This window comes from Coregonus lavaretus (assembly GCF_964263955.1).
Source record: "Coregonus lavaretus genome assembly, chromosome: 32".
Taxonomy (NCBI): domain Eukaryota; kingdom Metazoa; phylum Chordata; class Actinopteri; order Salmoniformes; family Salmonidae; genus Coregonus; species Coregonus lavaretus.
Genome location: NC_140019.1, coordinates 32,729,736 through 32,744,667, shown reverse-complemented (window position 1 = coordinate 32,744,667; position 14,932 = coordinate 32,729,736). Strand labels below are relative to the sequence as shown.

Genomic DNA, 14,932 nt, shown 5'->3' with positions numbered 1-14,932 from the left:
TTGGTCTGGAGTCCAAATTGGAGATTTTTGGTTCCAACCGCTGTGTCTTTGTGAGACGCGGTGTGGGTGAACGGATGATCTCCGCATATGTAGTTCCCATCGTAAAGCATGGAGGAGGAGGTGTTATGGTGTTGGGGTGCTTTGCTGGTGACACTGTCTGTGATTTATTTAGAATTCAAGGCACACTTAACCAGCATGGCTACCACAGCATTCTGCAGCAATACGCCATCCCATCTAGTTTGGGCTTAGTGGGACTATCATTTGTTTTTCAACAGGACAATGACCCAACACACCTCCAGGCTGTGTAAAGGCTATTTGACCAAGAAGGAGAGTGATGGAGTGCTGCATCAGATGACCTCCACAATCCCTCGACCTCAACCCAATTGAGATGGTTTGGGATGAGTCGGACGGCAGAGTGAAGGAAAAGCAACCAACAAGTGCTCCGCAAATGTGGGAACTGATTTGTTTAACACTTCTTTGGTTACTACATGATTCCATATGTGTTATTTCATAGTTTTGATGTCTTCACTATTATTCTACAATGTAAAAAATAGTAAAAATAAAGAAAAATCCTTGAATGAGTAGGTGTGTCCAAACTTTTGACTGGTATTATATATATAAATAAAAATGTAATCAAATAACATTCATGTATTCAAATACTTTCAAATGTTAATTGTTTTTCTGAGACCTGTATTTGAATATCAAAGAAAATAGTTGCCTATTGAAACTCTTTATAAACTATATTTTACTACCTTGAGTAAAATTGGTATTTTCCAATAAACTACAAAATACAACTATTTTCTGCCCAGGTCTGTGTCTGTCTGTCTGTCTGTGTGATCTTTCTATCTGACTTCATGAGTGTGAGAGAGAGGAAATGTTTTTGCAAGTGTATGTGTTGTGTGGTGTGTTTGCATCCAGCTTCCTAGTTAGTATAATTATAATGTGAGACTGCAGGTGAGAAGTCAACAGTACAGTGCTTTCGGAAAGTATTCAGACCCCTTGACTTTTTCCACATTTTGTTACGTTACAGCCTTATTCTAAAAAAATGTATTTAATCAATTTTAGAATAAGGCTGTAACGTAACAAAATGTGGTGGAAGGGGTCTGAATACTTTCCGAATGCACTGTATATAATTTATGACTATGTGGTGTATATAAACAGTCATTTCTCAGTCTGTTGTTAAGTCAGTGCTTTGCGGCGTCTGCGTGGTGTTGAGAGACTGTGGAGCAAATCGATACCAGAGATAAATCTGTACTACCCCCCACACACACACACATTTACAGTATGTCTCCTGTATACAGCTGATGTAACTGTTTATAACCAACTCATTTTTAATACCCCAGCCGTGTGTGTGTGTGCGTGAGACCATGTGAGTGCGACCGTGTGTGTGTGACCATGTGAGTGCGACCGTGTGTGTGTGAGAGTGCGTGCCAAGGTGTGTTTGTGTGTGTTGTTCACCCAGCAGGCCTAGCTGTGTTTGGTCTCTCCTAGGCAGGCTCTTTCTGCCGCTGCTTCTCCATGGCAATGTCTCAGGTGGCTACGCAGGGCACTACTTTAAGTTTCTGCCTGTTTGGAGGGAAAAAAGTGCTGCGAAATGTAGTGAAGGACCACAAATGGGAATTAGCTAAATGTAGCTACTGTAACTTATTTTGTGCAATACTTTGAGTATGTTCTGCATGGTCCCTGGCTACTGAATAAACAAATAAATAAATGAAAGATGTCATATTCAGAAGCAAAGCCAAAACTCATGTAGAACTGACAATCTCTAAGGAGGATTATACCACCAGATCTACTACATGGCCAGGTGTATGTGGACACCCCTAAAAATTAGTGTATTCTGTTATTTCAGCGACATCCGTTGCTGACATGCTGACTAGACCAGGCACGCACACGCGTGCGCCATCGATCGCGCGCATGTAGATTTTTGTCCACCCACACCAGACGTGATCAGGACATATCAGGTTGAAATATCAAAACGAACTCTGAACCAACTATATTAATTTGGGGACAGGTCGAAACACATGAAACAATTATGGCCATTTAGCTAGCTAGCTAGCTTGCTGTTGCTAGCTAATTTGTCCTGGGATATAAACATTGGGTTGTTGTTTTACCTGAAATGCACATGGTCCTTTTTTTCTGGATCTTTGTAGATTTTGACTCATTTTGAGTCACACAACATTGTGTGTTCTCTACTCCGACAATTAATCCACAGATAAAAGGGGAAACCTAGTTAGTTTCCAGTAATCTCTCCTCGTTCAGTCTTCTTCTTCTGTGGATTTTATATGGGGGTTGGCAACCAACTTTAAGGTGCATTACCACCACCAACTGGACTGGAGTGTGGACCTCAGTTCATCTTTCAATCACCCACGTGCAATGTTCCCTCAAAGCTGCGTGCAGTAGCCCCGAGACTGCCGCGCAGCTCCCCGGGACTGCCGCAGAGAAATATCAGCCACAGAGAAAAGCACGAGATTGAACTTCACTCAACTTTCTAGAGCAGTGGTCACCAACCGGTTGATTGCGATTGACTTGTCGATCTCCAAGGCATTCCTAGTCAAACACTGCCTTCCCGATGGGCCCAGAGAGCAAATCAAGTGCGCTATAGGCCTACCACTGGCCAATCGGATGGCTCAGATAACCGTGTCTGCAGTAACGTAGCAGGCATAAAAGAAAGCTACAGCAAAGTTGATACTGTGAGATTTCAAAACTTTTAAAACCATGACTAGAGAGAGACTGTCAACGAATACAGCAAAGAGTTTATTCCGTTTACATAAATCAAACACCCAAAGCGTCAAACGAAACTATCACAAGGGAAATATTCCACCTTGGCAATAACAAATGGAAGAGTAGCTCACTCGCTCTCACAATGAAACAATCACTCACAAAGACAAGGGGAACAGAGGGAACACTTATACACATACTAATTAGGGGAATGAGCACCAGGTGTGTGTGATTGACAAGACATGACAAGTGGAGTGATGAGAATGGGACCGGCAGTAGCTAGTAAGCCAGTGACGACGAACACCGAAACCTGCCCGAACAAGGAGGGGAGGCAGCCTCGGCGGAAGTCGTGACAGTACCCCCCCCCCCCCCCCCTTGACGTGCGGCTCCAGCAGTGCGCAGCAGTGCTCCAGCAGTGGGGGCGGCCAGGAGGACACGGAGCAGGGCGAGTCGGATGTAGACGGTGGAAATCCCTCAACAGGGAGGGATCGAGGATGTCCCTCCTTGAGACCCAGTACCGTTCCTCCGGACCGTACCCCTCCCACTCCACGAGATACTGAAGGCCAGACACCTCGAATCCAGTAGGGAACGGACCAAGTACGCCGGGGCCCCCTCGATGTCCAGAGGAGGTGGATGAACCTCCCGCACCTCAGACTCCTGGAGCGGACCAGCTACCACCGGCCTGAGGAGAGACACATAAAACGAGGGGTTAATACGGTAATCAAGGGGGAGTAACAACCTGTATGTAACCTCGTTTATTCTCCTCAGGACTTTAAATGGCCCCACAAACCGCGGGCTCAGCTTCCGGCAGGGCAGGCGGAGGGGTAGATTCCGGATCGAGAGCCAGACCCGATCCCCCGGTACGAAAACCGGGGCCTCCCTGCAGTGGCGGTCAGCGTTCGCCTTCTGACGACGCAAGGTGCGCTGGAGGCGAACGTGGGCAGCGTCCCAAGTCTCCTCTGCACGCCGAAACCAGTCATCCACCGCAGGAGCCTCGGTCTGGCTCTGGTGCCACGGTGCCAGGACCGGTTGGTAACCCAAAACACATTGGAAGGGTGTTAGGTTAGTGGAGGAGTGGCGGAGAGAGTTCTGAGCGTATTCTGCCCATGGCAGGAACACCGACCACTCCCCCGGCCAGTAGGTCCGCAAGAACCTACCCACATCTTGATTCACCCTTTCCACCTGCCCATTACTCTCGGGGTGAAATCCAGAGGTCAGGCTGACCGAGACCCCCAGACGTTCCATGAACGCCTTTCAGACTCTAGACGTGAACTGGGGACCTCGGTCGGACACTATATCCTCTGGTACCCCATAGTGCCGGAAGACATGAGTAAACAGAGCCTCCGCAGTTTGAAGGGCCGTGGGGAGACCGGACAGAGGAAGGAGGTGGCAGGACTTCGAAAAGCGATCCACAACGACCAGGATAGTGGTTTTACCTTGGGAGAGGGGAAGATCAGTAAGAAAATCAATACTAAGGTAAGACCATGGTCGTTGTGGAACTGGTAAAGGTTGTAGCTTACCCGCTGGGAGGTGCCTAGGTGCCTTACTCTGGGCGCACACTGAGCAGGAGGAAACTCACGTCCTTAGCCAAGGTAGGCCACCAGTACTTCTTGGTCAGGCAGCGCATTGTACGACCGATACCTGGATGACCAGAGGAGGGTGACGTGTGTGCCCAGTAGATCAGACGATCACGGATAAGTGCAGGCACGTACTGCAGCCCAGCTGGACACTGCGGTGGAGATGGATCTGTGCGTAATGCCTGCGCTATATCCTCGTCCATCTCCCATACTACCGGCGCCACAATGCATGAGGCCGGCAGTATGGGGGTGTTGTCTCTGGGCCTCTCCTCTTTGTCATACAGCCGAGACAGTGCGTCTGACTTCACGTTCTTCGTACCCGGAATGTATGAGAGTGTGAAATCAAACCGGGTGAAGGAGAGGGCCCACCTGGCCTGGCGAGGATTCAGCCTCCTCGCTGCCCGAATGTACTCCAGGTCACGGTGGTCTGTCCAGACGAGGAAAGGGTGTTTCGCCCCTTCGAGCCAATGCCTCCGCACCATCAAAGCTCGGACAACAGCCAGCAGCTCCCGATCATCAACGCCGTAGTTCTGCTCCGCCGAACTGAGCTTCTTCGAAAAGAAGGCACAGGGGCGGAGCTTGGGTGGCGTGCCCGAGCGTTGGGATAAGACAGCGCCTATCCCTACCTCGGACGCATCCACCTCCACTACGAACGGTAGTGATGGATCGGGGTGAGCCAGTACCGGGGCTGAGGTGAACAGACCCCGCAATCTACTGAAGGCCAAATCAGCCTCAGCAGACCAGCAGAGCCGGGACGGCCCACCCTTCAACAAGGAGGTAATGGGAGCTGCGACCTTGCCAAAGCCCCAAATAAACCTCTGATAGTAGTTGGCAAAGTCAAGGAAGCGCTGCACCTCCTTCACCGTGGTTGGAGTCGGCCAATTACGCGCGGCTGAAATGCGATCTCCCTCCATCTCCACACCTGAGGTGGAAATGCGGAATCCGAGGAAGGAGATTGACTGCTGGAAAAACTCACACTTCTCTGCCTTGGCATAAAGATCCTTTTCCAGCAGTCGGACCAGTACCTGGTAGGCCACACAAGCTTACAGAACGGGACCCACGAGTGCTGAAGTGCGTAAAAATTATTGTTCTTGGTTGCAACACTCGCTACAGAGTTCCAAACTGCCTCTGGAAGCAACGTCAGCACAAGAACTGTTCGTCGAGAGTTTCATGAAATGGGTTTCCATGGAGCAGCCGAACTCTGGAGCAGTGGAAATGCGTTCTCTTGAGTGTTGAATCACGCTTCACCATCTGGTAGTCCGACGGGCGAATCTTGGTTTGGCAGGTGTCGGGAGAACGCTACCTGCTCGAATGCATAGTGCCAACTGTTTTTCATGGTTTGTGCTAGGCCCCTTAGTTCCAGTGAAGGGAAATCTTAATGCTACAGCATACAATGACATTCTAGACAATTCTCTGCTTCCAACTTTGTGACAACAGTTTGGGGAAGGCCTTTTCCTGTTTCAGCATGACAATGCCCCTGTGCACAACGCGGGGTCCATACAGAAATGGTTTGTCGAGATTGGTGTGGAAGAACTTGATTGGCCTGCACAGAGCCCTGACCTCAACCCCATCGAACACCTTTGGGATGAATTGGAACGCTGACTGCGAGCCAGGCCTAATCGCCCAACATCAGTGCCCGACCTCACTAATAATCTTGTGGCTTAATGGAAGCAAGTCCCCGCAGCAATGTTCCAACATCTAGTCTATTATCGCAGCAAAGGGAGGACCAACTCCATATTAATGCCCATGATTTTGGAATGAGATGTTAGTCAAGCATACTTTTGGCCATGTAGTGTATCTGGTTCCATACTCAGCTTCTCTCTAAGGAGGATTATACCACCAGATATCTGGTTCCATACTCGCTCCTCTCATCGTGTATCAGCTCTAGATCAACAGAGGACGTGCTTTTTCTCCCATCCTCTATCACTGGCAATCTCACTTTCTCTCTCTCTCCCTCCCTTTCTCTCTCTTCCCTTCTCCCTCCCTATCTCTGTCTCCCCTCGTTCCTCCCCCTCTCTCTCCTCCCCCCTCTCTCTCTCTCTCCTCTGAGGTTTGATATGGCAGCGTAAAGGTAGGTGCTAATTAGGCAGGTACAGACAGGTCAGGCCTCTAAAGAGAGAGGGAGAGAGAGATGGAGGGAGAGACAGATAAACAAGGGGAAATGTTTGAAAGACAGAGGGAGGGACATAAAGACAGTGAGCAGGAGCTCAGTGGGTGATGAAGTTTATACATTATGATTTGAGGAGAGAAGGGAAACGCTTTGTCCTGCCTACGTCACATTGACAATAGGCCAGTGTGTTTCAACTGTTCAACTGTGTGTCTCAGTGTGGCTAACAGGAGGCAGGCAGGCAGAGTGGGTAGCTGAGATGAGATGTGGTGTGTGTGTGTGTGTGTGTGTGTGTGTGTGTGTGTGCTGTAGTGGGCTGCTGGGGAATAGAATAGAGTGAGATCCATGTCAAAACACCTACACGTACAGTGAGGGAAAAAAGTATTTGATCCCCTGCTGATTTTGTATGTTTGCCCACTGACAAAGAAATGATCAGTCTATAATTGTAATGGTAGGTTTATTTGAACAGTGAGAGATAGAATAACAACAAATAAATCCAGAAAAACGCATTTCAAAAATGTTATAAATTGATTTGCATGTTAATGAGGGAAATAAGTATTTGACCCCCTCTCAATCAGAAAGATTTCTGGCTCCCAGGTGTCTTTTATACAGGTAACGTGCTGAGATTAGGAGCACACTCTTAAAGGGAGTGCTCCTTATCTTAGCTTGTTACCTGTATAAAAGACACCTGTCCACAGAAGCAATCAATCAATCAGATTCCAAACTCTCCACCATGGCCAAGACCAAAGAGCTCTCCAAGGATGTCAGGGACAAGATTGTAGACCTACACAAGGCTGGAATGGGCTACAAGACCATCGCCAAGCAGCTTGGTGAGAAGCTGACAACAGTTGGTGCGATTATTCGCAAATGGAAGAAACACAAAATAACTGTCAATCTCCCTCGGCCTGGGGCTCCATGCAAGATCTCACCTCGTGGAGTTGCAATGATCATGAGAACGATGAGGAATCAGCCCAGAACTACACGGGAAGGTTTGAGTTGCCAAACGTCAGCCTCGAAACCTTAATGACCTGGAGAAGATCTGCAAAGAGGAGTGGAACAAAATCCCTCCTGAGATGTGTGCAAACCTGGTGGCCAACTACAAGAATTGTCTGACCTCTGTGATTGCCAACAAGGGTTTTGCCACCAAGTACTAAGTCATGTTTTGCAGAGGGGTCGAATACTTATTTCCCTCATTAAAAGGCAAATCAATTTATAAAATTTTTGACATGCGTTTTTCTGGATTTTTTTGTTGTTATTCTGTCTCTCACTGTTCAAATAAACCTACCATTAAAATGATAGACGGATCATGTCTTTGTCAGTGGGCAAACGTACAAAATCAGCAGGGGATCAAATACTTTTTTCCTTCACTGTATATAAAAATGCAGCCTTCACTCAGAGTCAATTCAGAGATCTTGTTTTCTTAAGAGACTTTAGCAGATCAGCTAAAAATAAGTTTTGTGCTCGTCAATGCCAGTCAGTACTCTATATACCAGTGGTCGAGATCCAAGGCATTCATAGTCGATCACCAAACATTTCTGTAAAAAACACAATGATAAAGCGTTCCTATTTCAAAATTTTTTCGTTTCATGCTGTTGGTGGTAGGTGCCCTTGATCCAGCAGCCCTAGCACCAGGAAGGCAAAGCGTTCCCATTTTGAACCATTTCATGTGTCTGAAGGTAGAACTCCGCTTACCCGGCAGGCCCAGAGAGCAAATCAAGTGCACCTATAGGCCTACCGCTGCTTTTGTTATGAGTAAGTTGATGTTTAAGTTGTTATTCAGCACTGTCAACACTTTAAGCCATAAAATGCGCGTTCTCCCTACTTCCACTCACGCTACAACCAGCACTGCAGCTGCATTGAAGGAGTATAGCAAAGGGTTCTGATAAGCTAGCTTTGTTATTATTAGCGGCTTGTGGCTTTTTTAATATAGAGGAATATTTCAATTTCTCTGGTCATAGGAGTAACAACATGAATTGGTGCATGAGGCAGAAATAAAGCAATGCAACTTGAGTTTCACCATCAGCTGGAAGAGACTGTCCCCTTTTCTCAGCGGAGGGAGGGAGAGCGAAGGGACGGTGAGTCGGGTGAGAGGCAGCCTCACCGCTGCTCCCTTCCTCCCCTCAGACTGACCATCAGATGTAGGCCATCAGTCCAGTCAAAACAAAAAGCTAATTATTATGCTGTCAGCTGTGCCTCACAAGTAATACAACAAATGATATATTACCAGTGTGATCATATACCATTAAAAAAATATGTATAATTTCAAAATGGTCTGAGAAAAACAACATTGGCAGGGCAATTCAAGCATAGCAATATGCAGTGATAACGTATTGGGCCGTTAGCCTACTGCACAAACCTCATTACTACAGAACTGTTTTTAATTGGTTAATGTTGCATAGGTTTACGTTTTCTAAGTCATGTTTTTAAAAATAAACCCTGAGCGGTAGATCTCGGCTTGCATTTTTGAGCCGGCTTGCAACATCTCTATTACTAAGTAATTGAATATTAGAAAGTATTTGAAAATACTTTCAAATAGTAGGCTATTTATAGGAAATTATTGGAAAATACTTTCACATACTTCCAATAGAAGTAGTTGATTGGGGCCACATTATTTGAAAATACTCAAATACACAGAAAACAAGTATTTAAATAACAAATAATAAATGACATGTGTATTTGAACCCAGGTCTGCCCCCAACACACACACACTATACTGCTGATGTTGCCTTTGAGCTTTGTGTTGGCCGGACTGTCCACCACCAGACCATCCTAAATGTTGCCATGGCAACCATGCTGAAATAAATGATCGTCCCTCTCACTGGGGGACTCTGGGAAAGGCAATATGCCGGCGTTCCGCCCCATTAGTTTAACAGACAGGCTCTGAACCTATCACCGGTCAGCTGGCAAGGTTATCTGCTGCGACTTAGTATTCCGTATGTACAGTAAGTAAGAGCGCATGTGTCTGTGAGTGTAATGGTTTATGTGTGTGTGTGTGTGTCTCTGAGTGTGTTTTGCTGAGAAGAGCATCCTCCCAGCCAGGTAAGCATGGAGCCAATTATCACCTCCTGCTCCTCTAGCTGACAGTGTTTAATGATAAGGGAGGTTGTAGGAAGATGACAGTAAGAGTGGAACACTATCCTGGCAGGTCCCTGAAGCCAACACTCTCACCCCTCCTCTCCTCTCTTCCGCTCACACCCCTCCTCTCTTCTGCTCCGCCTGCACCTCTCCTCTCTCCTGCTCCGCCTGCACCTCTCCTCTCTCCTGCTCCGCCTGCACCCCTCCTGTTTTCTCGTTTCCTCTCACCTGTTGTTTCTTCTTGTTTCCTCTACTTAACTCTGTTCTTCTCCAACCCTCCTCTTGTTTCCTCTCATTAACTCTGTTCTTCTCCAACCCTCCTCTTGTTTCCTCTCATTAACTCTGTTCTTCTCCAACCCTCCTCTTGTTTCCTCTCCTTAACTCTGTTCTTCTCCAACCCTCCTCTTGTTTCCTCTCCTTAACTCTATTCTTCTCCAACCCTCCTCTTGTTTCCTCTCCTTAACTCTATTCTTCTCCAACCCTCCTCTTGTTTCCTCTCCTTAACTCTAATCTTCTCCAACCCTCCTCTTGTTTTCTCTCCTTAACTCTATTCTTCTCTGTAGCTCAGCTGGTAGAGCACAGCGCTTGTAATGCCAGGGTAGTGGGTTCGATCCCCGGGACCACCCATACACAAAAAAAATGTATGTATGCACGCATGACTGTAAGTCACTTTGGATAAAAGCGTCTGCTAAATGGCATATTTCATATTTCCAACCCTCCTCTCTTTTCTCTTCAATCTTTTCTTCTCCTTATTCTCCTTTCTCCCTCTCTTTGAGTTTTCTTTATTTCTTTCATTGCTGTCTTTTTTTCTCTCCATCCTCCACGTCTCTCCTGTCATGCTCTCTACCACGCTCCTCTTCTTTCATTTCTCATGTCTCTCTCTGTTCTTTCCTCTGTTCCTCTCCTCAAGAAGAAGAAGAAAGACAGGATATAGAAGGATATGAATATGAAAGAAACACAATATGTAGACTCACAAGTTTCCTTCAGTGTTCTCACCAGTAGGGGTTGAATTGTACATTTATAGTACATCACAAAAATTCAGAATACATTTTTTCTTAGGTTAACTTCTTAGTATTCCCATTGAATGACTACAGTCAGCCATTCTGCAGCTTCTGAGAGATATTGTCTTTGTATCTTTGTGTTGTCTTTGAATGGCTGAGAGATATTGTCTTTGTATCTTTGTGTTGTCTTTGTATGGCAGTGAGAGATATTGTCTTTGTATCTTTGTGTTGTCTTTGTATAGTCAAATCGTCTCTGTGTCTGGACTCTGTAGTCTGATAAATGCCGGTTTGTGAGCAGTGGCAGGTGTTTGGAGGTGTATTGTATATAAGCCAGGATCAGAGACGTTTCATACACCCCCACAAATCTTTAGACTGGAGGTTGTGACACACACCACAGACACAAACCACACACACTCACATCACATAACTCTCTGTCAAATACAAGGTCAAACGTAAGGAACTAGAAATTAAAAACGACCTTGCTATGATCATCTTCTTTTCCCATCTCTTCTTTTCCCCGCTCTTATTCTCTAACTATATCCTTATTGGACTGTCTCCCTTCCTTCCATCAAACTATTGATACATCTATGGCTCTCTCCCTCCCTCTCATCTCACCTCCATCCCTCTCTCTCGCCCTCCTTTCTTCTCTCTTGGTCTTGTTATAACACTTGTCCTCTATTTCAGAGTGTGTGAGTGTCGGTCGGTGGGGGTGACTAGCTGTCTGGTGCGTGTCACCTCCAGTTCTATTCACACAGCAGCACTGTAACTAAATGCTGCTTCTCTATCCCCCCAGGGGACCTAGACAGTCAGTGTGTGTGTGTGTGTGTGTGTGTGTTTCTCAGACAGTCAGTCAGCCACCGTACCCTGCCTTCCACCCTTACAGTCACAGGGTGATAATGTATGACACAGTGGCAGAGCAGGGCGATAATGTATGATGTGCCTGGAAAGAGATTTAACCCAACCCAACACACTGAACTCACACACACACCCCCCACAGTCCCAGTCCCATATGGAGCAGAGTTGTTAGAGCTGTAATGAGAGGTGCTGTGCACTAATGATTGTTAGTTCAATGATCATGGGAAAGAGATTACAAATTGTCTCCCAAATCAAATAATAATTTATCTCGATTTAGATAGCGTTAACTGACATGGTTCATCAGTAGTGAAGGGTGCCACAACGGGAGCTGGTGTGTGTATGTATGTGTGTGTGTGTGTTTGTATGCATGTAAATGATATCTCACCCCTCCTCTCACATTAACAATTAACAATGCACAGGCAATTGTCAATTCACTTCATACCTCATTTACAACATTTTTGTTGACAGTTTATGCAAACTGTACAAATATTCACTCCTCACTTTTCTCTCTTCCCCCTCTCCTCAGTGGATGGTGCGATCCACCGTACGGCCGGTCCCCTCCTGAGGTCCGAGTGTGCTGAGCTTCGAGGGTGTGAGACGGGAGAGGCTAAGATTACGGGGGGCTATGGCCTGCCTGCCAAGTGTGAGTCCATGAGGAGATGATATCACAGCTATACATCTCTATCACACAGGGTGGTCTTATAAAATACTAGATTGTAGGATATACGGCCTGTTTCACACAGAGTGAATTATAACACCACCATCCCTTTGGACATCTTTCCAACCAATAAAGGTAATTGATACAGGTTATATCACAGAGTGAATTATAACATATTCACTGCATATGGTGTTAGACATCCCTACCCTCCATCTCTCCTTCCTCTCTCCCTCTTTTGTCATTCACTCCCTCCTTCCTTTGTTCTCCCCCTCTCTCCTCCCTCCCTCTTTTCTCCCATCTCCTGGTGTGGATGCAGTAATTATGTGGTTGGTCTGACTGTGTTTAGAGATTCATACGCTCTTTAATGTATTCACTTAGCTGTGATGTCCTCCATTATGTGTGTGTGTGTGTGTGTGTCTTTGTGTGTGTGTTTGTGTGTGTGTGTCTTTGTCTCTCTGCTTGTTGTTGTCCTTGGTTGAATGCGTGTGCGTGAGTGTTAAAAGCATGGTGGTAGACTGTTCGATACCAGCTTTCAGCTTTTTGTTGTTGTTGAGTTAAACTTCACAGTGGGAGAAAGAGTACAGCAGGAGACCAATAGACTGAGAAGACTGAGAGGGAATAGATGAGAGGAAAGAGTGAGTGAAAATGGAGGGTGGGAGGAAAGAGTGAGTGAAAATGGAGGGTGGGAGGAAGGAGTGAGTGAAAATGGAGGGTAGGAGGAAGGAGTGAGTGAAAATGGAGGGTAGGAGGAAGGAGTGAGTGAAAATGGAGGGTGGGAGGAAGGAGTGAGTGAAAATGGAGGGTAGGAGGAAGGAGTGAGTGAAAATGGAGGGTAGGAGGAGGAGTGAGTGAAAATGGAGGGTGGGATGAAGGAGTGAGTGAAAATGGAGGGTAGGAGGAAGGAGTGAGTGAAAATGGAGGGTAGGAGGAGGAGTGAGTGAAAATGGAGGGTGGGATGAAGGAGTGAGTGAAAATGGAGGGTGGGAGGGTTGATGACTAGGGAATTAGAATGAGATGAGCTGTTGTCACAGTGCCTAATTTTCTCACTATATCATTCAATGTGTTTGTTTGTGTGTGTGTGTGTGCGTGTGTGTGTGTGTTTGAGTGTGATGGTGTGAGTTTATGTGTCTGGTGGTGACTACGACAGTGTCTCAGCCTGTCAACAGCTCAGTTCTACTTCATTCTCGCCTACAGAGACGATCTGTCATTGTGCGACATCAGACAGTTCAGACACAATGATCACAGGCCTGTTTAAACACAGTGACATAGCCCATAAGACTCTGATTAAAAGTAGTGCACTATATAGGGAATAGGGTGCCATTTGGGACGTAGACACAGTCAGTGTCCCTGTGGTACAGGCCTGCTGGGGCGTCGCACTCTGTAGCACACACAGCCTGAAGAGCACAGCATGATCAACCAACAGAGAGATACTAAACACAGCCATCCATTAACTAACAGCCCCTAACAGGTTAACTGGCCTCAGACTGTTAACCACCATTAACTGGAGCTGCATTCAATCAAGACTCCAGTCTAACAGCCCTGGAAGAATGGTGGAGAAAAGGAGAAAAATGGAGAGAGGGGGAGAGAGAAAGAGAATCTGGCAGAATGACGTAAGAGCGTCAGGCAGAGTGTGTGTGTTTGTTGTTGTTAGAGTAGGGAACCTTTGGCAGGTCGACCAGACAGCCACAGCCCCAGAGCCCACCTGTGTACCGATACTGCAGTGTTACCGTGTCAAAACCACAGAGAGTCAGCAACACACACCAGGGAGGGAGAGCGCAAAGGAGAGAAGGTGCTAGAAGGAGTGAGAGGGAGGGATTGTTTCGTCACCACTGCCAGTTATCCTCCCTCACCTCATCCCTCCATCCTCCCTCAGTAACATTTCCCTCAGTGGCCAATTATTAATAATTAAAATCTTCACCACAAACCTAACAAACACCCTCACCCTCTTCTCCAAGACCTCTTCCCCCTCTCCCCCTCTCCTTCTCATCTACACATCTCCTTTACCTGCTTTCTTTCTCCCAGTTCCCTCTCTTCCACTTAGCCTATCTCCTTACTTCGCTCTCCTCTCTTTTGCCTCCTCTCTCTTCTTCTCCTCAGTTTATATCTCCCTCTGTTATTGATATTGATAGTTACTTGTGTATTAGCTAGGGAGCCAAGGCTTAGGGCTAAAGATGCACCATGAAGTTAATTCTCCTCCTTTCTTTCTTTCTTTCTTTCTTTCTTTCCTTCTTCTTCTTCTTCTTCTTCTTCTTCTTCTTCTTCTTCTTCTTCTTCTTCTTCTTCTTCTTCTTCTTCTTCTTCTTCTTCTTCTTCTTCTTCTTCTTCTTCTTCTTCTTCTTCTTCTTCTTCTTCTTCTTCTTCTTCTTCTTCTTCTTCTTCTTCTTCTTCTTCTTCTTCTTCTTCTTCTTCTTCTTCTTCTTCTTCTTCTTCTTCTTCTTCTTCTTCTTCTTCTTCTTCTTCTTCTTCTTCTTCTTCTTCTTCTTCTTCTTCTTCTTCTTCTTCTTCTTCTTCTTCTTCTTCTTCTTCTTCTTCTTCTTCTTCTTCTTCTTCTTGATTACGGTTAATCTAGCTAACAGCAGATCTGTTGCTCTAGGTGTTGCTTTGTACTGCAGGCTCCAGACTGGGTGGTGGTGTTAATACATTCACTTAATTCATTCAATGTTTAAAAAAGTGGTTTGGTGTGGTTCTGAGAAAAGAGAGGGAAGGAGAATGTCTTTTAAGCTCTGTTTAGGAAAATTATGTCAGATCCTTTTATCATTGTGGTTTTGTTCCTCTCCGTCACCCTGTTTCTCGCTCTGTCTCTCCTTGGATGGTTGTTTAGAATAACTCCTCTCCTCAAGAGGGAGCCGAGGGGCCCTCTGGGCTTTAAGGAGCAGAGCTGGGGCCTTTCTTTGTGCCGAAACCTGGGCCTGGATTTAGTGCCCTTTCTGCTTCACTGAGC

At 46.2% G+C, this 14,932-nt stretch overlaps 1 protein-coding gene across 2 annotated transcripts in view; it reads left to right on the top strand.

Moving 5' to 3' along the window:
- Positions 1-14,932, top strand: part of macrod1 (mono-ADP ribosylhydrolase 1) — a 103,802-nt gene that overhangs the window by 82,157 nt on the left and 6,713 nt on the right. For both annotated transcript variants that reach the window (XM_084150029.1, XM_084150028.1), the window contains exon 5: positions 11,860-11,976. In XM_084150029.1, the coding sequence (XP_084006155.1) occupies positions 11,860-11,976 (117 nt within the window). The remainder of the gene's footprint in view (positions 1-11,859; positions 11,977-14,932) is intronic.